The sequence below is a fragment of the Calliphora vicina genome, chromosome 3, assembly GCF_958450345.1.
Source record: "Calliphora vicina chromosome 3, idCalVici1.1, whole genome shotgun sequence".
NCBI lineage: Eukaryota > Metazoa > Arthropoda > Insecta > Diptera > Calliphoridae > Calliphora > Calliphora vicina.
Window position 1 is genome coordinate 31,867,052 of NC_088782.1, and position 24,682 is coordinate 31,891,733.

The 24,682-nt window shown below is 32.0% G+C and overlaps 1 protein-coding gene across 5 annotated transcripts in view; it reads left to right on the forward strand.

The window, feature by feature from the left end:
* The window catches only part of axo (axotactin), a 203,314-nt gene that overhangs the window by 121,148 nt on the left and 57,484 nt on the right, over nucleotides 1–24,682 (forward strand). For all 5 annotated transcript variants that reach the window (XM_065505190.1, XM_065505192.1, XM_065505191.1 and 2 more), the window contains exons 11-12: nucleotides 12,003–12,217; nucleotides 12,318–12,717. In XM_065505190.1, the coding sequence (XP_065361262.1) occupies nucleotides 12,003–12,217; nucleotides 12,318–12,717 (615 nt within the window). The remainder of the gene's footprint in view (nucleotides 1–12,002; nucleotides 12,218–12,317; nucleotides 12,718–24,682) is intronic.

Below are 24,682 nucleotides of genomic sequence, written 5' to 3' on the forward strand. Positions count from 1 at the left end.
TAATAAAATAAAATTTTAAGAACAAAACACACTAATGAAGTCAAATTTATTGAAAAAATTTATGTACATCAAATTTAATTTTAATTGCAATTGATTCTGAATATATTTTTAAATAAACTCATCGTCCTCTACTATTTAGAATTATTGTAATTCTTAAAAATCTGTATCAAAAGAGGTTTGTAATGTTTCAATTCAGACCAAATGTTTGGTATAATGTGTATACAATGAATATAAAAAATTCACCAAAACATGAGATTTATTAATTTTAGTTCGAAATTTTAAAAACCGGTTAACCTACTGATATAAAACGGATAAACCGGTTAACCGAATATCAACATTTTAAATTAACCGGTTCGCAATTTCAATTCATATCGTCCATGTTTTCAATTGTTTCGGGTACAGAATCCAGAATTTTCGGCATCTTCCATGCTTGTATGGCCACAAAGAAATTCAGTAAACCACCAAAACCTTTCAATTTATTTTACACAAAATTTTAAGTAGTTTTGTAAAAGTACTTGGTGCCGTATGATTATTATTTGTTATTTTCCATTGTTTAAAAAGTACTCATACGTCATGTAGTTATTACCGGAATTGTTTTATTATAAATGCTCAACTTGTAAAGTACTGGATCGATCTGTGAGAAATTTTGAATATTAAACGACTGGGAATTAAGCTTTAATGTTAAGTGTTTTCGGGACGTTTTAATTTACCTGTGTCTGGAAATCTAACATCATAAAGCTATAATTATTCTCTTCTCTCACGCTCTATTTCATCTCTAACCAACTAATTAAACAATTACTAAAAATCACTTAAATATTTATATATAATAGATTTCTTTATACTCCACAAGACATCAAAAACATAAATTTAAATCAATTATTTAAGTTTTATTTGGTTTTGCAATTTTATTAATGATGTTTTACACAAAACTCAATATGTTTAGATTTTATAATAACTAACACAAATACAAATTCATACACTAACACGCAAACACACACATACTCCTAACAATAACAATACAAGTTGAAAAAGTTTTGAAAAACATTTTATTTTGAAATGTTGATGTACGTTCCACACCACTAGAGCATAAACAACGAGATACACAGTACATAAATATCTATGGACCAACAAACATGCACATTGTTCAAACTATAAAGTAAAAATATTTCCCAAAAAAAATAAAACATATTTTCAAATAAGTAAAACAAAAAATAAATGAAACCAAAAAAAAACTCTAGAAACTTATTTACTAAAAGAAAACAATACAGTTTTGTTTTTTTATATTTTTGGTTTTTGTCGATCTCCTTAATTTTACAAAATAGACTTTATAAAATTGTGTTGTATCATTAATCTTCTGAAATGGACCATAAAAACAAAAAATCCTGAATGTTGTAGCTAACAAAAAAAATGTTAAAGACTTTTTCAATCATGTTCTACCTCCCCTCTTTATAATTTAGTTTAGTTTACTTACTCTTAAACTTACTCACTTACTTGCTTTCTTACTTTCCAACTTAAAATACTGGTCAGGTTGGAATGTCCTTCGAGTGGACATCCATACAAACCTACCAAGTATGTGGTCAAATGCATAGTAAATGTTTGTTAAATTCTTATAAAATAGTGTTTTTGAATACAATTTTTGAGAAGAGTAAAGCAAAAAGTGGAAATTAAGAGTGGTAATCAAATTGAAGAAGTGCTCTACTGTAAAGTAAGTTATGGTGGGAATGTAGAAACAAATGTTACAAATTGAATAAGTAAGATTTTTGTATTCACATCAGTAGTCGGCAGAAAGAGAATATTTCACATTAGTAAACGTAGTGGATTCACAAGTATATTTCTCGAATCGAAGGCTCAGCTTACACGGCTATTAGGCGTTTGTCGCAGTAATGTCAGATAGCCTTGACAGAGAGTTCCTACATTGCCTAACTAGTGAAGATGAGATTGTGTAGGCATTCAGTGTAGTGTAGTTCAGCGGAAATTTTTGCAATTATGGCAGCTTGCAATACACTATATGATCATAATACCCGCGGCAATATAGGTATTTTTGTCGACAGTCTCTCACAGAATAGTAGTATTTTCGGACATTTTTAGCTTGAATAACATGTTTAAACCAATGTGAAATATTAGAACATTATGACAATATGACATGAAAGGATACCTTGTGAATCCACTACTTGCAAAGTTGCCTAAAACGAGTTTTTCAATTGAATTTTTGGTGTACAATATATATTTTGTTACTTATTTGATAATTTCAACTAGTTACGTTCACATTCACAATGTATACATGTGAATACTAGATTGAGTTAGGCCCCTGGAGACTATGAGAGCCGACGACATATTTACATCTTTTGAATGTCTTTTGAATACAATTTAATTTTTAAAATTCATAATATTAACTTTATAATGTACTTACATTATATGACTGCACGGTTAAAGATCAGCTTAATCTGAAATTAGAGAAACAAAAATTTATTTTTTTTAAGAAAACCTTTGAAAATCTTTCTAATATATAATAATCTCGTGTCACAATGTTTGTGTTTGAACTCCTCCGAATCGGCTAAACCGATTTTTATGAAATTTTGTATGTATATTTGGGAGCTATGTGAATAGGTCGTAAAGTATATTTATACCACTTAGACATTTTTCAATTTCTAAAATTTGTTTGCCAAAAACTTTTTTTTGGCATTATTTTTTTTTTGGCATTAAAAATAACTATAACCCCTAATATTGATCAACCGACCCTCACCCACTCATTTTTTAGGCAAAATTATAGTATTTTGTGTGAGAAATATACAAATAACAATATTTACCTATTTTTTGGAAATTTTGTTTGTTTTGGTAGGTACGAAAATAGGTTGAAAAGTATATTTCATACCGCTAGGTAATTTTTGTCGTACGGCCTTTGCATATGATACGAACGCCATTTTGCCGTTGCATATGCTCAAAATTGTTCATGTTTTCTTAATGTTCCAAAATTTAAAGTAATGTTAGACGTAATTTGCAATACTTTGCAGAAAAATTAACTAATGAACTAAATATCATTGGCCATAACTTTAAGAAGTGGAATATTGTTACGACTAGACTAAGATTTTGGATTCACAGATTTTTTTAATTTCAAAATCCAAAAGAAATATAGGTCATCTGAATTCGCATTCAATGATCTACAAAATTTATGATTTTCCTCATATACCCTTCACCTAAGTTTCCTTTTATAAAGGTCTTTCACCGAATATACAACGACATTTTGTATTCGTTTGAAAGGCCTATTGATGCCATTATGTATTGAATATAACATCGTATGAATGTCTGCAGCAGCTTAGCTGGGTGGCGAGAATCCGAAATGTTAAATTTTATGACTCTGGCGCATAAATCAGTCTGAATTTGATATTCAGACTGATATCTCAATTTCATCGGCCCAACTTTTTGTTAACTCCGATTTCAAAAATGTTAATGCCATTCAATAGTAAACACATTGAAACTAAGGAAGCGAAAAAATTAGATAAAAATATTGTCAATTGTGTGCGTGGCATGCTGTTAAATTCAAATATTTTATATCATTTTATAAAAATGTGATTTTTGTAAATTTGATCAGAAGTAAATTATCATTACTCGCAAACTATTATAGATAATTGGATGATTTTTCCTTTGTTATGTTTTTAGGATAATAGTCTTTAAGAGCTGATATGATTTGTCATTGTACCGTTTATACCTGATGTGTTATTAATTTTTTTCTCAGGTACTATATTTTAGCCAAATTTGAATTTCAGTGGAGTAAAAGTGCTTAGGGTCAAAAGGGGTTAAACAAATTTTACAACCAGGAGAAAGTCCAAAGTGTCTTCTTTAAGCCTATATATACTTGTTGACCTGTTTGCTGAACACTTTTTCATTTGAATGAAATTACTCCCAAATTTTTGTTCTATTTCTATTTTATTTGTTCATATGACTGGCGCAAAGTACAAGTCGCAATTTTGAAGATATTGCAATAAAATGTGGTACATAAATTTTTTTCGGCCCGAGGACGAAGTCTATTGAAAATTACTTAAATCGGTCCACTATTTCACCTAGCACCCATGCAAATGTTCTCCCGAAGTTATACTTTATCGATCGTAAATGGTTAATTTATATATGTATCTACACAAATTTTGCTCCAAATAAGTTTTATATAAACTGAATTAATGTCACCTAATTTTATGATGATCGGTCCATTATTAGTCATAGCTCCCATATAAGACCCGGTTCCGAAAATCACTTTAACGAGCACAAATCTCTTAAAAATGTTGGTATAAACATAAAATTCAACAGAAATAACTTACATATAGACATAAATCACACGACCTAATTTCATGGCGATAGGTCCATAATTAGTCATAGCTCCCATATAATGCCCACTTCCGAAAATCATTCACGAATATAAATTATAGTGTAGGGTATTATATAGTCGAGCTTGGCCGAACATACTTCCTTACTTGTTTTTATCTGCTGATAACTCTTTTAATAAGTATAGCTAATTCAAAAAACAAAAAATTTCCATTTTCATACTAAATGCTATACAAAAATTAAAAGTTCAACTTTAACCTTAAATTGCGCAACAACTGCTGAACCGATTTTAATGAAATTAAAACTGGAGAAAAATTCAAGAAGTTATCTGTCCACCAAAAAAAAATTCTAAAATATCTCTATCGGTTCAAAATTTACAGAGTTTTGGCCGATTAAAAACGAAAATGAGCCACTGTGCGGCATGAGCTTTGTGGTATGTGTCAACCAATTCAGGCCAAAAGAAGTTGATAATCATCGACTTATAGTAAACACCGCTGACGGTAATAGCCTGGCCAAAGTAATTCTCAAAGAAATATGGACCAGTAACGTCGCCAGTCCAAAATCCACAACAAAATATGACTTTTGCGGGATGTATTGGACGCCCCACAGTAGTATATTAAAAAAAATATTAAAAAAAAATAACTTCTAAATGAAATTTCACATGCGCTAAGAGGAAGTATTGTGGGACCACGTTGGACCACCAAGGGTCCATAAGATAGGACACCTCGGGTATGTTATATTTCTTCGTTTGTATTCCGATACATATCGTCGCAGCTATCAAATATCTCTCATAGCTTAGAAGATATTCGCATTTAAAAATTAAATATTCCACATCTTTAGCCACCCTACTCCAGTGTTTTTATAACAACGGATCAAAAAATTTCCAGATTTTCTCCATTTTGCCTTTATTAGACTAACAACAAATATATGGGTCAAATATAAAAAGAATTACTATAAAAAATAATGACGGAGTCCAAAGTCATATTCATTTCAATTTAAAAAATTTAAAACATGCGATTTTTTTTGGGAAAATAGTACTATTTTTCTTTTTAATTTATCTAAAAAATGTGTAAGAAACTGAATCAGGAATTTATAATTTTTGAAAAGCTAACATAAAGTAAAATATTTTAGTTGAAAAAAAATGTAAAAATTTTAGATACCGATGGCACTAGGTCCATCCAAAAGGTAATATTTTTTGTGTAAAAATCAACTTTAGGGCAAAAATTCTTAAATCGCATAGTCGATATCAAAATATAGTAACCCATTTTGGATGGCAAAATTTATTCTTAATTATTTTGTAAATAATTCCGATAACCCCGTCCCTAGTATCAATATTATAGCCAAAAACCTAAAAAGTCCCATTTTTGGAATTTTTCAAAACTTTTTTGGGACATATTCTCATACTTACTAAATATACACAAAAAAGTTCATAAAACTCGATAGAGCCGTATCATTCTAGTTGAAATATTTGGATATTACTCATCTATAAATACTAAAATCGCAGTATAAATATGGATGGTGAGGATAGGAGGGTGAAAATATAATTTACGACCTATTCTCATATCTACCAAATATACATACAAAATTTCATAAGAATCGGCAGAGTCGTTTCGGAGCAGTTCAAAAACAAACATTCTGACATGAGATTTTTATATATTAGAAAGATCTTTCATATTTTTGATAACAGATTTGAATTTGGGATAATTGTCAGTTTATGAATATTTAAAATTTAAATTCGAAATTTTCTGTTAAAACCGAACACGAAACTCTATATTAAAATCTTATTTATGAAAATATATTAAAAGAAAGTATAGGAAAACAATTAATATAAATTACAGCTTGATATTCAAAATTTCATATCAAACAATTACTTTACATGGTCGGTATGATTTATAAGACAATGGCAATAATAACTACATGACGTATGAGTATTTTTAGAAACCAGGGAAATAAAAATATTAACCATACGCTACAGTGCACATTAGGGTAGAAACAAAATATTTTGGAAATAAATCTGCCATTTCGCACTGACTTACCCGATTGGTATGAAATTTCGAGTATAGTTTTAGAAGACGCACCTCTCGAGAGCGGTGCTGTGGGGTCTCAAAGTAAGGCACCTAAAACATTCAATATCTGTAAACACTAGCGAACATGGACTTTTTGAACGTATATTCAAAATACTATAAAATTCATGAAGATTTTGAATTTGTTTTTTAAATTTTTATTTCGAAATTGGAAAATGTAAAAATTGTGCTCAAATTGAACTAAAAGTATTTTTTTTAAACTTTTAGTTTTAAAAAAAAATTCTAACATATCGAGCCCTTGCGCCAAATTATCGTAAGCGACATTTTCTAAATTTTTTTTTATTGCAAAAATTAAAATTTTATGGACTGACTGATGTTTTAGCGTTCTCAGAATATCAAAATTGTTAATAACTTCAAAATTATAGGGGGGTAAGATTTTATCGTAAGTCAATGTTTACATTTTACTGAAAACGAATTTTATCTTAAGCGACACACAGTGGTATCGAACAAAAAGAGTGAAATAAATCTGTAACTTCTAAATGGTTAGATTGGTTCGAATGAAATTTCACATGCGCAAAGAAAAAGTGTTGTCGAGTTTAAGTTTTGAACCTTGACCTCATGGGCCCACCGGGGGCGCGACCAAGGGTCACCAAAGTAGGACACCTCGGCCATGTTATATTTTTAAAACAATTCAATTTATTCGTTTGTGTTCCGATTTCAAAAAAATTACACACATATAATCTTCTCATCGAGCACTATTAAAAAACTTGTCCTAGCTGTCAAATATTTCTTATAGCTTAGGATATATTTGCATTTGAAAATTAAATTTTCAAAATGTTTACCCACCACACTCCAGTTTTTTGATAACAGCGGATCCAAATATTTTCCAATATTCTCCAATTATCATTTGTTGGAGTAACAACACATTTATGTGTCAAATAGAAAAAGAATTGTTTAATGATTAAGTCCAAAGTTATATGCATTCGAATTTAAAAAATTTAAAATTACGATTTTTCGCAAATTTTCTGGGAAAAAAGTACTTTTTTCCTTTTAAGTTATCGCAAAAAATTTCTAAGAGGATGTATAAGGAATATACACTTTCTTAAAGCTAAGTTTTTATAAAATATTTTAAATGAAAAAAAATTAAAAAATTGTTGTTATCGAGGGGACCAGGTCCATTCAAAAAACACCTATTTTTTATGTAAAATTAAATTTTAGGGCAAAAATTATAAAATCGCATATTCGATATCAAAATATAGTAACCAATCTTAGGTGGCCTAATATGTTTCTAATTATTTTGTAAAGGCTTCCGATAACCCCTACCCTGGTATGGATATTATAGCCAAAAAAACTAAAAATTCCCATTTTTGGATTTTTTCAACACATTTTTGGGGATTGCTGATAATAAATTTCAAAATTCGTTTTTACTTTTCCATTTTAAATAGCACAATCTACATAACTGTGAAATTTTATTAAAAACTATTCATAAATAAAAATTTAATTTCAATTCGAAAAATTTGAATCTATGCAAAAATTCAATAAAAAACTTTTTTTTTCGTATTTTTCAATTAAGTTTTGAATTTTTAATTGTCAAAAGTTATATATATTTTTGAAAAATAGGAAAATAGCTTGAACGAAATTATATTATATCGCATCCTAACATTTTTAATTCTATGTATAAATTTCAAAATAATCAAAAAAAAACCTTCTCCTGTAAAATTTGTGTTTTGTCGCTTACGATAATTTGGCGCTAAGGTTTTGATATGTTCGAAATTAAATTCGAATTTTCGAACATTATATTTAATTGTCAACAGCTTTAAGTTCATCTAGAGATTATTTAACAGCTTTAAAAATTTTTCGAACATAACTTCGAATTTTCGAATTTGCTTTCAAATTTTCGAACATAATAATGCCTTCTTTTAATTGGGGTTTGAAGCTCCCAGATCTTACAGAAATATGCACTTTATAAAATGCCTAAACTGCCCAAGACCAGAGATTAGATTCATATTCTATTCAATACGCATATAGGGTGTCTGTTGTTTTCCTCAATAACAACTACAAAATCCATGCAGAACAAAAAAATGATGCATCATCAAATATGCGTTTAACGTACACTGCACTCATGTGTGAATAAACATGATTCAACATGGAAACTTTTTTCGGTTTTCCTTGTGTTTTTTCGTTCCTTTTATTATTTTTTTTTTGGGTGAATTGCATGAGTATTTGTTCAATAGTATTTGTTTGTAATCAAAAACATTCTTCATTCTTTTTTTCAAATTTCCTGTGGACTTTACTCTAGTTTTCTCTCGCTTTCACTCATGCCAACCAAGTGTTTCATAAAAATATCAAATCTATAGATTTTCCGTTTAGTTGTTATTTTTGTTTTCATTCAGTTTTTTTTTTTGTTCTATTCAAAAAACCACTATTGAGAACGTATTCTATCAATCTCGTCAAAACTTGAAAAGGATTATATATGTACGTATGTATGTACGAGAGTATATAAATGGACAAACAAACAAAAAAAACTGAATTTAAACGAAAACAAATAGAAATCGTTACAAACTCATAAATCGTTTGGTTTGTTATTCAAAAGCACATTAAATTCCACTCAAAATGACCCTTAACGGCATTTTTATTACCACAAATACATACAAATTTTCTATTCGTAGAGATAGACTTCCATTTGTAGTAGTCTTTTTTTTATACAATATATAGTATGTCGTATATATTTTTTCGATTTCTATGAGCCGGGTTGGTTTTGTGGTGTGGTGGCGATGATGTCGATTTTGATGATGATGATGACTGTGGTGGTGGTATCAATAAAACATGCCTCACATTTAAATCCATACATCATGTTGCAGCCAAAGTAATGATGAACATTCTCTGTATGTCTAGTTTTCTACTCTGTATTCAAAACCATAGAAAGTTTTAAAAATATCTGAGATTGTTTCAAATTTAGTTGATACACAGGGAGAAATAAAGGTCATGAGTGGCAAGGGTTTGTAATTTCTACATTTTTCATTTGCGACCCCACAAAAGTATATATATTCTGGATCGTTATAGATAGCGGAGTCGATATAGCCATGTCCGTCTGTATGTTGAAATTCCAAATTCTCCCGGCTCGGTTGCTATTTAAAATCGAGACAATCGGCCCAAATGACCTATTTTTGATCTATGTATAATATACATTGTATATCTGAATTACTAAGTCATAAATATAGACAATATCGACATCTAATGATAGCTAGCAAACATTTAGCGCTGCCATACTTATGTTACAGTTTGATAGGCACTGCTTTCAAATAGCATTATGCAACCTTAAATCAGCCGTTAAGATCGTTATATTTGAATTCAAGTACAATTTCGTAACAATATGTATAGAGTTTGATCTCATTAAAGCTAGTTCTGTTCTACTTTAAACATGAACCATTACACGATTATAGTAAATTCAGAATGGACCCATGTGGGCTTCTTGAGAAAAAGAGAGAAAAATAGCTTTTAATGTTAAGTTAAAAATTTGCTTGAGTGAAATAACAGTTTAGCCGAAGGATATTTCTATTTTAAAAAGCGGGATTTACAACGTCATATGTTCTCAATTAGTTATTGAATATTATAGAGTAGACAGCAATTTCTTTTGCTTCGAAAATGTCGAATTTTGTGCCAACAAAGCGTCATATGTGGGAAGTTTAGCTTTGCTTCTTTAATTTGAAAAAAGTTCCTCTAAAGCACACCGATTGCTCACCGAAGCTTATGGTGAATGTGTTTCATCGGTTTCAACGTGAGAGAGATGATTTGTGCTGTTCACAAGTGATGATTTTGAAAGAAAGACAAAAATCGTCCAGGCCAGCCAAAAAAAGTTTGAAGACCAAGAATTGGAGGCATTGCCCCATGAAGATTGTAGTAAAACTCAACAAAAGCTTGCAGAATTATTGGGAGCTACACAATCAGGAATTTCAAAACGTTTCCAAGCAGCAAGATTCATCCAAAAGCAGGCAAATGAGGTACCATTCGAATTGAAGCTGACAGACCTTGAAAGATGATTTTGTATGTCTGAAATGCTGCTTGAACGCTATAAATGAAAATCATTTTTGCACCGAATCATTACTTGGGATGAAAAATTTATCCACTACGATAACCCGAAGCGTAAGAGATCGTATTTGATGTCCAACAAACCATCCGAATCGATATCAAAGCCTAATATCCATGGTGTTAAGGTAATTCTCTGTATTTGGTGCTATCAAAAGCATCCTATCTATTATGAGCTGCTGAAATCTAGCCAGACCATTACAGGGAACCTGTATTGAACGCAACTGATTTGTTTGAACAGAGCATTGGTCGAAAAGCGCCCATAATATTCAGCCAGACAATAGGTACTTGCTAAAAATTGGTGGGGAAGTTTTGCCTCACCCGCTTTATAGTCGATGCTGAACGCTCTCTCTGGGATATGCTTCACTTTGGACCAGAGTATCCGATATTGGCTTGATTCGTTCTTGGCCTGTTGCCAGAAAGATGGAAAAAGGTCATAGCTATCAATGGCAAATACTTTCAAAATAAAATCCAAACATGTTTTCCGTCCAAATTTTTTTACATAAATTTTTCACTCAAATTGTTTTTCCCCAAAATTATTTTTTTTACCAAACTTTTTTCACCACCATTTGTTTTAACCAACGTTTTTCACCACAATTATTTATTTTCATTTAAATTTTTTTTTTCACCAACATTTTTTAAAAAAAAAACTGTTAATATTTTCTAATTAATTATAATTTTATCATATTTTTCCTATAATATATAGAAAATATGATTCAATAAGAAAAACCAAACAAATATTAGGGCGTTATATTCTAAAACCCGGAGTATTTGAGCGATTTTATACAATTCTATCGATAAACAAATCAAAATTTTAAAATTTTTCATAATTGTTTAAAATTTTTTAAAAAATAGTTTAAAGCTTTAAACTTCTTATAATGGTTTATATACCCTAATATAATGGCTTTCATTAGCACTGTAAAATTCATCATTATGTTCAACACATCAAAAGTTATAGCTAAATTTCTATTTCATCCCAATAATTAATATTAATCATACGCACCAGTGCTCTTAATAAGTAAAAATAAACAGAACTTCTAAACTACTGGAGCAATCTAAACAATATTTAGGAAATCAGTACAGCTAGAGCTAAGCTTTTAGAATATTGATTATACAGAGACAAATATTAGCACACTGGGGAATTTTAATCAGTGACAAAGTCAATAACCTCAAAATTATTCCTTTTGCAGAAATGAAGGTAATTCTATGATTTTTACTTACTTCTTGAAAGACTAGTAAAAATTAAATAAATCAGCTAGTCAATAGTAGTTAGACTATAAAGATTATCTATAACTAAAAAAGAGTTATTCCAAATTTTAAATTATAAAAAATGTTTACATTAGCCAAAATTAAAAATTTTTAGTTTTTTTAGTTTGTTCCCATTTTTTGTTCAGCTAGCCCAACAACCATTTTCAAATATACCCATAGACTTTCAAATTCTAACAAATTTGGAATGGAATGTTTCCCAATAATTTTCTTAGTGTATTTCAAATTTGTAAATTTTAGTTTTTATTTGTTTCCTTTATTCATCTATGCATTTTGTTTACTTTTATTTTTTTTTTTGTTTCATTTTTTTAGAGGTGCTTGCCCGTGCTCTGTTAACAAAACATGTGTGGATCCTAATCAATCATGCAATTGTGATGTTAAGGAAAGCAAATGGTATTCGGATGAAGGATATTATTCTGAACCACTCAGTTTGGGCATAACAAATATGTATTTTCTGCAACAGAAGGATTTGGATGAGGAGGCTCAGGGTAGAATTACATTGGGTCCACTCGAATGTGTAGAGACCAGTAAGTTCATAAACTCCCACCCCACAACACTCTTAAACAAATTAATATTTTTCTTTTTATTTTCGTTTCACTTTTATTACATACATATTTTCATGCTCAGATACTCAACGTTATGTAGTGACCTTTACAACCTCTCAATCGTATATTGAAGTGCCTGGCTGGCGCAAGGGTGATATTGCATTCTCTTTTCGTACGACGGGTGAAAAGGCCATTTTGTTGTTCCAGCCACCCATACGGCCGTATTATCCCTCGTTTATGGTGGCCTTAACCGGTGACTATCAATTGACATTCAATTTTACATTGAGCACGGGTACCGCTCGAGAATTGGTAATTAACTCGCATCGCAAGTTAAATGGTGGTGAATGGCATAAAATATGGATTGACTACAATGAGTATCATGTACGCTTTATGATAAATACCGATTATCAAACGGTTGATCTTTTGCCAGAGGAAGAGTTTGGACCATTCGAGGGCAGCATGTATATTGGTGGTGCAACAGCGTAAGTACACACACTCACTCTTACTATGTATGTTCATATTTTAATTGTTTGGTTGGTATGAATATGAGGAATATCCTTTTGGATAAATATTTACAATGCATACATTATAATTACACTACCTACACTATACTATAAAATGCTGGAAAAGAATATATTTATGGGTTTCTTTTTTATACATACATATATGTTCAAAGGTTGATAAAAAAAATAAAGGACAACCAGTTCAGTGAAATTTATGTAGAAACCAAGGCATGCTCAATTTGTTAAAGGACACATTGGGCCATTAACATTCACATATGTTGTTTTTTTGTTTGTTTTACATGGCCATCCTTTTGCTTAATATAAATTTGCCTTTTGGTCCTTAAGGGCTTTTAAATATTTTGTTTTAATAAATTGTTGCTTTATTTAAATTCAATTCATTGATTACACTAAATATGTACATTTTATTACTACAAGGCCTGTGATTATGGAATTATTATTATCATTATTATTTTTATATTTACAAAGGCCAAACAAAAGAAATAAGACAAAATAATGTGTATTCATTATAAATAAATTAAATATTAAGGACATTTTAAGGAATTAAGGTTTACCATTAAGGATTCTTATACAATATTTTATGGATTACAAATTGAAAGTGCTTCAAATTGTATTGTATTATTTGGAACAGTTTTAGTAAATATGGAATCTTCTTGACCTAGTCTTAGGTCAAAGGACCATGACAAGCATAGTTTTAACAGGTAGCAACCCGTTCACTTAACTCCATTAAACTCTTCTCTTTGTGTTACCTTCAAAGAAGAGATAAAACTAAGTGATTGTTGGTAAAAGCGGTAGATAAGATAGAATACACAGAGAAAACAGATTCGTACGCAGAGAAAAGAGATTCGTAATAGCAACCGAATTTGTTGTCAATCGAATGATTCGGTTGCACACATAGAATTTTTCAGTTCTAGCAACAGAATATCAGTGGATAAAGAAGATATTCGGTTGAAGCAACCAAATTTTTGTTGCCACTTCTAAAATTTTGTAGTCACAAGTGTAAAATTCGGTCACTAAGGCAGAATCATTCGATTGGCAACAAATTCGGTTGCTATTACGAATCTGTTTTGTCTGTGTAGTAGTAACCCAATTTGTTGCCAATCGAATGATTCTGCCATAGTTACTGAATTTTACTGTTGCGGCTAAAAAATTTTAGAAGTGAAAACAAAATTTTGGTTGCTTCAACTGAAATTTTTCTATATCAACGGATTTTCTGTTGCTAGAATCGACAAATTCGATGTGTGTAACCGAATCATTAGATTGGCAACAAATTCGGTTGCTACTACGAATCAGTTTTCTCTGTGTAGTAATGCAATGTTTATTAGAAAAATAGAACAATATTTGAGTTCATTAATAAGATAGTGTCGCACTAATTTCAAAACCAATGTCCTAGTGAAGACCAATAACAGAGAATAAGATAAATCTCTCATCCTAATTATGGGAACAGAAGTCCAGCATTAGTGATAAACAGACATAATATTTTATTGAGTTTTTGCAAAGATACAAATCTTTCAATTTTAAGTTATATTTTTATTTATGAATATTTTGTAATGAAATTTTACAGTTATATAGTTTTTTCTATTGAAAATGGAAAAGTAAAAACAGATTTATAATCAGGAATCCCGCAATTCCCAAAAAGTGATGAAAAATCCCAAAAATTGTTTTTTTTAGTTTTTTTGCTACAACATCCATACTAAGGGCGGGGTTATCGGGACCATTTACAAAACAATTAAAAACATATTTGGCCATCTAAAATTGGTTACTATATTTTGATATCGAGTATGCGATTTTAGAATTTTTGCCCTAAAGTTGAATTTTAGATAAAAAATAGACGTTTTTTGAATGGACCTGGTCCCCTCGGTATCAACAATTTTCAAAGTTCTTTTCATTTAGAATATTTAATGTGAAGTTAACTTTTCAAAAAGTATAAATTCCTAATACACCATTTATAAATTTTTAGATAACTTAAAATGGAAAAGTACCTTTTTTCCAAAAAACTAGCGAAAAATCGCCTTTTTAAAAATGTTTAAATTCAAATGCAGATAACTTTTGAGTCAGTCACAATTTTTAAACAATTCTTTTTTTGTTTGACATATACATTTGTTGTTAGTACAATAAAATAAAAATGGAGAAAATCGGGAAATATTTGGACCCGTTGTTATAAAAAAACGAGTAGGATGGGTAAAAATGTTGAAAATTTAACTTTCAAATGTATATATCTCCTAAGTTATAAGAGATAATTGATAGCTACGACGAGTAGGACACATACCCGAGGTGTCCTACTTTGGGGTACCCTGGCCGCACCCCTAGTGGGCCCATCCGGTCAAAATTCAAAACTTAAACTCGACAACACCCCTACTTTGTGCATGTCAAATTTCATTCAAATCGGACTAAGGGTTTAGAAGTTACAGATTTATTTCCCTCTTCTTTTTTTTTCTCATACCACTGTGTGTCGCTTACATTATTTTTGCGGTAAAGCAAAAAGGTGAGTGTCGCTTACGATATAATTGAAATTGCGATATCTCTGTATATATAAACACTTAATTTTCATTATTTCGTGTGCTGATGCGCATGAAAGTTTTCTATCGATTTTCATTAAAAAGTCAATTTTGAAAAAATGTCGCTTACGCTATTTTTGTGGTTAGGGCTCGATATGCTGTTTAATCTGTTGTTGTTGTTGTAGCAGGGTGAAGTATTTTACAAGATTTTAGCAGGGGGTTTTGCAAGTACATCAAGTCCAAGAAATTGTGCTAATTCTACTTGTTGGGTCCATAAATCCACTTGACATAGTACAGTTTTGGCTGGACAGTTGAATATGTAGAGGGTGTCATGGAGACCCTTACCAAATGCTGGGCATAAGTTGAGGAACCAGAAGGCATTAAGCCTGTTGCTCCATCCTGATCTTAGTTGTGCCAGAACATCTCTTGTTTTACGAGGCAAAATCTTATCGGCATCTGCTATCGATGGTGGGCGACCTCCAAGTACGACACTCATACGGTATTGTGCTACCGCGGAATTGATGGCGTCTCTATGAATATCGTTCGAAGCTGTCATATACGAGCTGCGATCAAATGGATCCTGCACATACCTCTATATGCTCTCCTCGTATTTTCTACGGTGGTAATTTGGAGTCAGTCTGTGACGATCCTTAAGGCTGCTTTTTGCCAGCTTTGAATATTTCTCCACTGAGTATCACTTAAAGTAGGCAACCACACTGGAGCAGCATAGTCAACCATTGATCGGCCAATCATCTTGTAGGTTTCTAGCAAGGTTTCTTTGTCCATACCCCAATTCATTTAAAAGTAGTAGCCATCTGATGAGTATAACGTCGATAAATTGAAGAACCCAATAATCAGTAACATAGATTCTCTCAACTCCTTCCTTCAAACGATTCCAAATAATACAGTGCCTAATTGGAATTCCATTAAAACCTGTTTCATTAACGCAGCCGATGAACATATAAAGAAAACAATGGATATCTGACAATACTAGGAACCTCATATCCGAAAGTAGATACACAATGGGCTTATTGTATCCCTTATAGAACCCGTAATGGAAAAGCAAAAAAAAAACAGAGACGGAGATTTAGTCACATCCAAAAGAGACCTGATGGATTTATGGGTAGAGCAGCTCTCCTCGATGTTAGCGAAAACATCGACCACTGGTCACAATCTATGTGATGGCATTCAATACAATGCTAGGGACGATATATCCACAGATTGCCAAGAAACTCACGAAATTATGGAGGCCATAGTTTCCCTGAAAAATTACAAAGCTCCTGGACGAGATAATAAAGGACATATCATTAATATGTCAAAATAAGGAACTTGTCACAATGCAAAAATTTTAGTGGCATAACACTTATCAATATCACAAATCTATGAAGTCATCAATAAAAGGCTATCAGACGCAATTGATCCGCTTCTCTGCAATGAGCAGGCTGGCTTCCGTCCCTGCAAATCATGCAATGATCTTGTCAATTTACCGATCATAATTGAGCAATTCGTTGATATTCATAGATTTTGAGAAAGCATTCGATGCGCTTTCTTATTCAGTCATAGTGAGACGGTAGCATGCAAAGGCACACCACCAAAGATAATTGATAGTGTTAAAGCCCTCACAACGCAGATTGTCGACTTCTTCATGATGACAATTAAAACTGGAGTGAGACAAGGCTGTGTTCTGTCGCCCCTACTTTTTAAAATCCTGGACAACATAATGAGAAGAGCCTCGTGTTAACAGAGGGAAACAAGAACTTCCATGATATGCAGGCTAAGATCAATGCAGTACAAACTGAGGCTGGTCTAAAGATAAATATAGCCAAAACTATAGAGCATTCGCAATAGACGACAATAATCTTGAAGACTTATCAACGTTCTGCTATTTCGGAAGTCTTCTGACTATAACAGGTGGTTCTGCAGACGATGTATAAAACCGAATAAAAGTAGCTAAGCATTCATTTGGTATCTTAATCCCCATATGGCGATCAGCACATATTTATAAAAGAACCAAGCTAAACATATTTAATTCCTGCATAATATCATATCATCTTTATGGATGTGAATCGTGGAATGAAGGATGTTAACTCGCTACAGGTCTTTATAAATTGCAACCTGCGGAGAATTTTTAAAATATTTTGTCCAGTTGCGATATCCGATGAAAGGCTTTGGGTCCAAACCTTCCAAATCCCCGTACACGTCGAGATCATGGCGCTGACTAGGCGAAGCCACAAGGCAAGCTAAACATTATACAAATTATCATTTTTTTTAAAGTGAAGGCAACAAAAGATGAGTAACTTAATTGTATGTCCACAACTGTATATCAGCGTGATAGATTGGGCAACAGAGTTGAAAATTAGCAAATCAAGCATGAAATCCACCGAACTTACGCGGTGGATTTCAGTCAGAAATCAAGCAAGTTTCGGAAGTACCGCGTTACAGATTTATATAAGCTTTAACAAGTATACAACTAGTATCCTGCAAAGTTGAATTAAAACAACTAGTTGAGATATTTCCGGAACAGTATATGTAACTGCTGACATTTTTGGATTGACAAACATGGCATCAAATGATTTCTGTATGTGTAGCGAAAGGCATTACACAATTTCCTTACATTTCTCAATCAGGAAGAACTTTATTTAAATTCTGATTATTTAATAAACTCTCGTAAATTAAATATTTGCAACTTTAATATCAATTTAAACATCCAACCTGCCGCCCTCGCGGCAACCCTAAGTAATAATTTTTAAATTTCGGTTTTTTTATGTTGCACGAAAAAAAAAACAAAAATTGTAAAAATTTATGAAGTTGTTGAAATTCGTGCTAACACACATGAATATCCTGGATTTTGGTTAAAACATGCACATCCTCAAATGCAGTTTTGTTGTTGTTATTGGATCCATGACATTTAACAGTACACAAGCAAACACACACACACACATAATGTCTCTTGCACCTGTCATTTATTTTAATCTCATAATAAATACTCGGTAACCACTTGGAAATTAATGTAAAACACTTGTATAATTAATGTTAACAATATGTATGTTGTTGCTGCTGTTGCTGTTGTTGTAGTTACAGTTGATTTAAATACTTACACACATACAAATGTAAGCGTAGCCATGAACAAAAAGGTGATAAATTAAAAAAGCACAAAATAAAAATGGGAAAAGTCAATAACAACTGACGTTTCACTTCTTGCATTTTTTTAATTTTTTTGTTATATATTTTCCATCATCAAGTTTGTATTTTAGTAAGTGTGTTTGCTTAAGTATGAGTGAGTGTATTTGTGTGTGAGAATTCATACAAACATCTGCTGGCTTAAGTGTTCATTAGCGGTATACCCATCTTAAAATTGCAATGAACCGTAAATAAAAACGTCAATCATGGTGAATAATAAAAAAAGTATATATACAAGTTGAATGAAAAATAAACAAAAAAATAATGCTGATTCAGAGAAATAACTTATTTTCTTTATTTTTTCATAAGGAAGGAAGGAGATTTTAAAATTAAATTTATTTAAACTCACACATATAACAGTTAAATCACATTTGAATTAAAGAAATCTTTTTTGATTGAGAAAATAAAACTTATTATTACAAATCCACTGGAAAAAGTACTTATAACGAATTCATTTAAAATTTTAGTTAATAAGGTAAGCGATTTATTGATGTACAAGATGTTTGGGTGAGGTGAGATTCGAACCCATACAGCATTTGTTATATTATGAGCTGCTTTAGTGAGTAATAGATAAAAAATCTCGATTACTTATAACGTGGTTTTGTCGTCAACTGAGGTTGTTCAGTCGAGCATACGGATCCACAAACCTTAAATGATAAGACAATTGATTTACCCTTTCTGTGTTGATATAATTATATGGTTCTGGTGCTGCGTATCTCGACTTCTACGGTTAGCACTCACTAACTGGTAGTTTGTCACAAGTGATAGCTTCGGATATTTGACAATGTGTTTCGTCGGTACAGGATCGGTTGATAACTAAAACTATAATTTTTTAGATGTAATACAAATACAAATGTATTACAAATAAATGAACTTAACTAGGGACAACTGTGTTGAACAGTTGAACAGGAGGAAGTCTCTGCCTTGAACAAATGACCGAAGTCTCTGTGTTGAACAGTTGGCCGACGCCTCTGTTTCAACCATCGGCCGAAGCCTCTGTTTTGAACAGTCGGCCGAAGTCTCTGTATTGAACAGTTGGCCGAAATCGTTGTCTTGAACAGATGACCGAATTCTCTGTAGTGAACAGTTGGCTGAAGTGTTTGTCTTGTATTATGGAACAGTTGTCCGAAGACTCTATCTTGAACAGATGACCGAAGTATCGGTATTGAACAGTTGGTCGAAGACTCTATCTTGAACAGATGACCGAAGTATCTGTATTGAACAGTTGGCCGAATATTTTGCTTGAACTGTTTTGAACAGTTGGCCGAAGACTCTATCTTGACCAGATGATCGAATTATCTGTATTGAACAGTTAACCGAAGCCTCTGTCTATAACAGATGATCGAAGTCTCTGTATTGAACCGTTGGACGAAGCCTCTGTCTGGAACAGACGACCGAAGTATCTGTATTGAACAGTGGGCCGAAGCCTCTGCCTTGAATAGACGACCGAAGCCTCTGTTTTAAACAGATGACCGAAGCCTCTGTTTTAAACCGCCGGCCTAAGCCGCTGTACTGAAGAGACGACCAACGTCTTTGTATTGAACAGTTGGCCGAAATGGGTTGACCGATTTGTATAAGTCGACTTTGATAAATTAATATCAAAGTGGTTGGAAAATTCTGTTTCTTATTCTGCGCATTTGTTGATGCGGCTCGATATGTTTCGTTCGGACTCTCCTGATTTGTGTAGTAGCAAAATGAGTCTGCTTATTCGATGGCTTGGTATTTTATCGTCTACCCTGTAATCCCCAGGTGATGCCTCGCCCGTGACTGCTAGCTTATTAACATCACTATAACGAGTACACAATTAAAGAGAAAGGATGACACATTTACAAGAGATGGCCTGACATATTGCACTGTGATTTAGGGTATCAAATGCTTTCTCAAAATCTATAAATTTGAGATATAGATGTGATCTACATTTCACTGACTGCTTACTATTAATCTTAAGCTGTTGACGTAGTCTAAGCATGATTAATAGGAGCGAAATCCAGCTTGCTACTTTCTGAGCTCTTGTTCACCACACTCAGCAGTGTTATATCACTCCAATTCTTCGCTTCTGTTAGGTCCCCTTTTTGGGACATTGACGATAATTTCTTCAGCTAGTTCTTCAGGAAGCGTTCCGTTCCGCCAGAAGAAGCTGAGCACTTGAATGTGGTTCTGCTAACAGAAGTTCCGGGTATATGTTATCGGGTTCAGGGGCTTAACCCTAATTGCTGCGCATATTTCTCTCATATCTTGACATTCCGTGGAGATATAACTATTTTCGTATGGCCCGGTAATATAAGTGTTTTACATTATAGTTTCCTTTAATTGTCCCGGTTTGTCTCAATCTAGAGTTGGTGATCTTTTCAATATCACCATCCGTGGTTTAAGACTAAGTGCGATAAAAGAGATATAAACGCATCTATAGGGCAAATTGTAGATTCCCTTGATACAGTCAAGGACAATCCTAAAGATTGATCTACATCATGATCGTTTTTAATGTTATTAGAAAAGCTGCCTATATATTGAACATAGGCGATCTCTTGATGGCACAGATTTCTGCAGTTCAATAATTTACTTATAGCTATTATTTTCAGACTTCTTTCAATGGTGATCATCTTTAAGTAGAGCTAGGTTTTTCTGTTTCTCATTATCCTTTTTATACCTTCACCTTCGTGAGAAGGGTATACTTATATAAGTTTGTCATTCCGTTTGTAATTTCCACAATATAATTTTCCGACCCTATAATTATATATATATTCTGGATCCTTATAGATAACGGAGTCGATTAAGTCATGTCCATCTGTCTATTGAAATCAACTTTCCGAAGCCCCTAAATAACTTACATACACGATTCATACATCATTATATCCAGAATTCTTTCGGCTCGCTTGCAATTTAAAATCAAGAAAATCGGTCCACAAATAGCTGAGATATCAGAAAAATACCAGGACAACCTCGATTTTTGACCTATATGTTTATTACTAAGTCATTAATATAGACAATATGTATATCTAATGATAGATATTTCAAAGACCTTTGCAACGACGTATAAAAGACCATAGTAAGTTGGACCTACAATAGGTCAAAATCGGAAAAAAAATTTTAACCCGAATTTTTTTTAAGCTAAATATTAAAAAAAATTTAAAAACCAAAATAAAATTTTTAAAATTAAAAAAAAAACCAAATTTTTTTTTTCAAAAAATGCAAAAAACAACAAAAAACAAGTAAGAAAGTATGGTCGGTCAAGCTAGACCATATAATACCCTACACTAAGTAAAAGAGCAAAAACATTTTTCTTTTAAAATTTCAATAATTTAAATTTTTGAGTGATTTTCGGAAATGGACCTTATATGGGGGCTATGACCAATTATGGACCGATCACCATGAAATTAGGTCGTGTGATTTGTGTCTATATGAAAGTTTACTATGTGGAATTTTGTGAGTATACCAACATTTTTAAGCGATTTATGCACGTAAAGGGATTTTCGGAAGTGGGTCTATATGGGAGCTATCACTAATTATGGACCGATCGTAACAAAATTTGGTGACATGAATTTTGTATATATAAAACTTATTTGGATCGAAATTTGTGTAGATACATAGATAAATTAAACATTTATGAGCGATAAAGTCCAATTTCGGAAGGGCATTTGTATGGGGGCTAGGTGAAATAATGGACCGCTTTCAGCCATTTTCAATAGGCTTGGTCCTTGGACCGAAAAAATTGTATGTACCAAATTTGATCGAAATATCTTCAAAATTGCTACCTCTGCGCACAAGGTTTACATGGACAGCCAGCCAGCCGACCAGACGGACGGACGGACATCGTTAAATTGACTGAATTGAAAGTGATTCTAAGTCGATCGGTATACTTTAAGGTGGGTGTTAGACTAATATTTTTGGGCGTTACAAACATCTGCACAAACGCATTATACCCTCCCCACTATGGTGGTGTAGGGTATAAAAATAAATTTTGTTTACCTAAAAATATTTAAAATTTGTATTTTGAAGTATAATTTGGGTATATAAGATTCGGCACAGCCGAATATTGCTCTCTTACTTGTTATTATTCATTAGGTTTGTCTTAATAGAGAGTTACTGATCATATCCCGATATCCTAAAGATGTATGTCCCTCATTGTCTTAAAAGACCATTTCAACATCATAATATTTCAATGTTAAGCTTGCACAACGCTAGTCAATCTCACCCACATAGGAGCATTCTTTACTCTCAGAAAAACCCAAGGGAACCTGGAACGCTTTTCCGATGTAGTTAATTATCTAGAAGTCAGACTATATAGAAAACTTAATCAAAAATTACTTTTAGATTAATACTTGAGTCTTAAAAGGATATCTAGGATCATTATTAAGCCGACCATCTCCATCGCACAATGGAACCATTTAGTGTTATTTTTCTAAGAGTTTCTAAAATTCATTTAACAATCAAAACTACAATAATATTTTACACTGGTGATGTTGAGAATAGTAGTCCAACATGTTGGTTCATTACTTCTTTTCTACTAAAATAATATCTCTGATATTCAATACCAAACTATTTAGGATAATAATAAACATTCTTGGTTAATTTGATTAACTTCAGTTTCATATTTAGAACGTGAGCATGTTTTACACTAACAGCAAGTTGGACATAGTTAAATCGGCATAGAATTTCATAAAAAAAACTAGATTAACTAACTGTTTGGAATATGTATTCGAAGAATTTAAATAAAATAGATATCTCGATTTGGCAATATGCTGCCTACTTTATTTAAAATACTTTAATTATAGCGATTAGTTGTATTTCAATTTCACTCCAACAAAATTCTTCATTATCATTACAATCGATTATAATTTATTATCCCCCACACCCCAAAACTTCCTATTTAGCCAGACATTATTACCATGAATTTAGTTTTGTTTTAAAGGCTAGCTGTTCATACCCACATACAAGTCCATACAATTATTATCATTAATATTGAAAAGAGAAACCCCCCCTGCAGCCATAGGCCTAGCTCCCTGCCTACAAGCCAATTATTGTAAATGGAACTGTATGTTATAGTGTTTTTGATGTTCAAACCATGTTTTGTAGGCAGTACAAGCAGCAATGAGTCTAGTAGTTGTCGTCCGGAGATCGTCATAGTGGTAGATGTTGTAGAAGTAAATGCATGTAAAACATGGCCACAAAACAACAATGCCATACTAGTGTTTTTGCGGCATTTTAATGATTCCAACATGAATCAATGAATTCTTGAATTTGTATGCAACTACAGCAACAATAAAAATATTTTAAAGCAAACCAAAAAAAAAAACTCATACTTATGTATATAGAGAGCATAATTGTCACCGGGAGGTAATACCAGTTTGACTCTGCTGCAATGGATAAGGAAATGTGGTCTTTATAAGCTGCAATTTCTACAAGAAAAACAACAATTATATGAATTGCAAAAGTCTATTGTTGTATAACGACAACAACAAAAATATTTAGTAAGTGGGCAAAATATAGTCAAAGAACAGTGTGAAGGAAAAGTGATCGTTTGTATATTCAATGTTTTATCAGTGTAGCCAGATGAAAGGATTTCTCCTCAAATTGAGGAATTCATTTCATTATGGGAGGGAATTTTTATTTGATTTTTAATTATACTTTAATAGAAATTTTAAATATTTTAAAAAAAGTTTTTGTATGGATAAAATTTTTTTTTTAATTTCTTTTAAAATTAAAATTTTTTTTTTATTTTATTTAAAAATTTTGTTTAGAAATTTATTAGTAAAATTTAAAAAAAAAAATTGGGATTAAAAAAATATTTTTCCCGATTTTGACCTATTTTAGGTTCGACCATGGCCTTATATACGCCGTTGCAAAGGTCTTTGAAATATCTATCATCGGATATCCATATTGTCTACATTAATGACTTAGTAATCCAGACATAGATCAAAAATAGGTCAAACATCAGGGTTGTCCTGGTTTTATGGTCCGATTTTCTCGATTTTAAATAGAATCCTAACCTGTAGCCGATATATTGTTGTATGAAACATGTAAGTTATTTTTGGGGACTACGGAAAGTTGATTTCAACATATAGACGGACAGAATGACAGTCCGACATGGCTATATCGGCTCCGCTATCCATAACGATCCTGGGATACTCCTATATATGCAGTGAATTGTATTGATGTTAAGAAATAATGTTATGAGATGGAGGAAAGAGGGAATAGTGTTTGTGGACGTTTGACTTGGAATTAATAATTATTATATTCCGCCAGGAGTG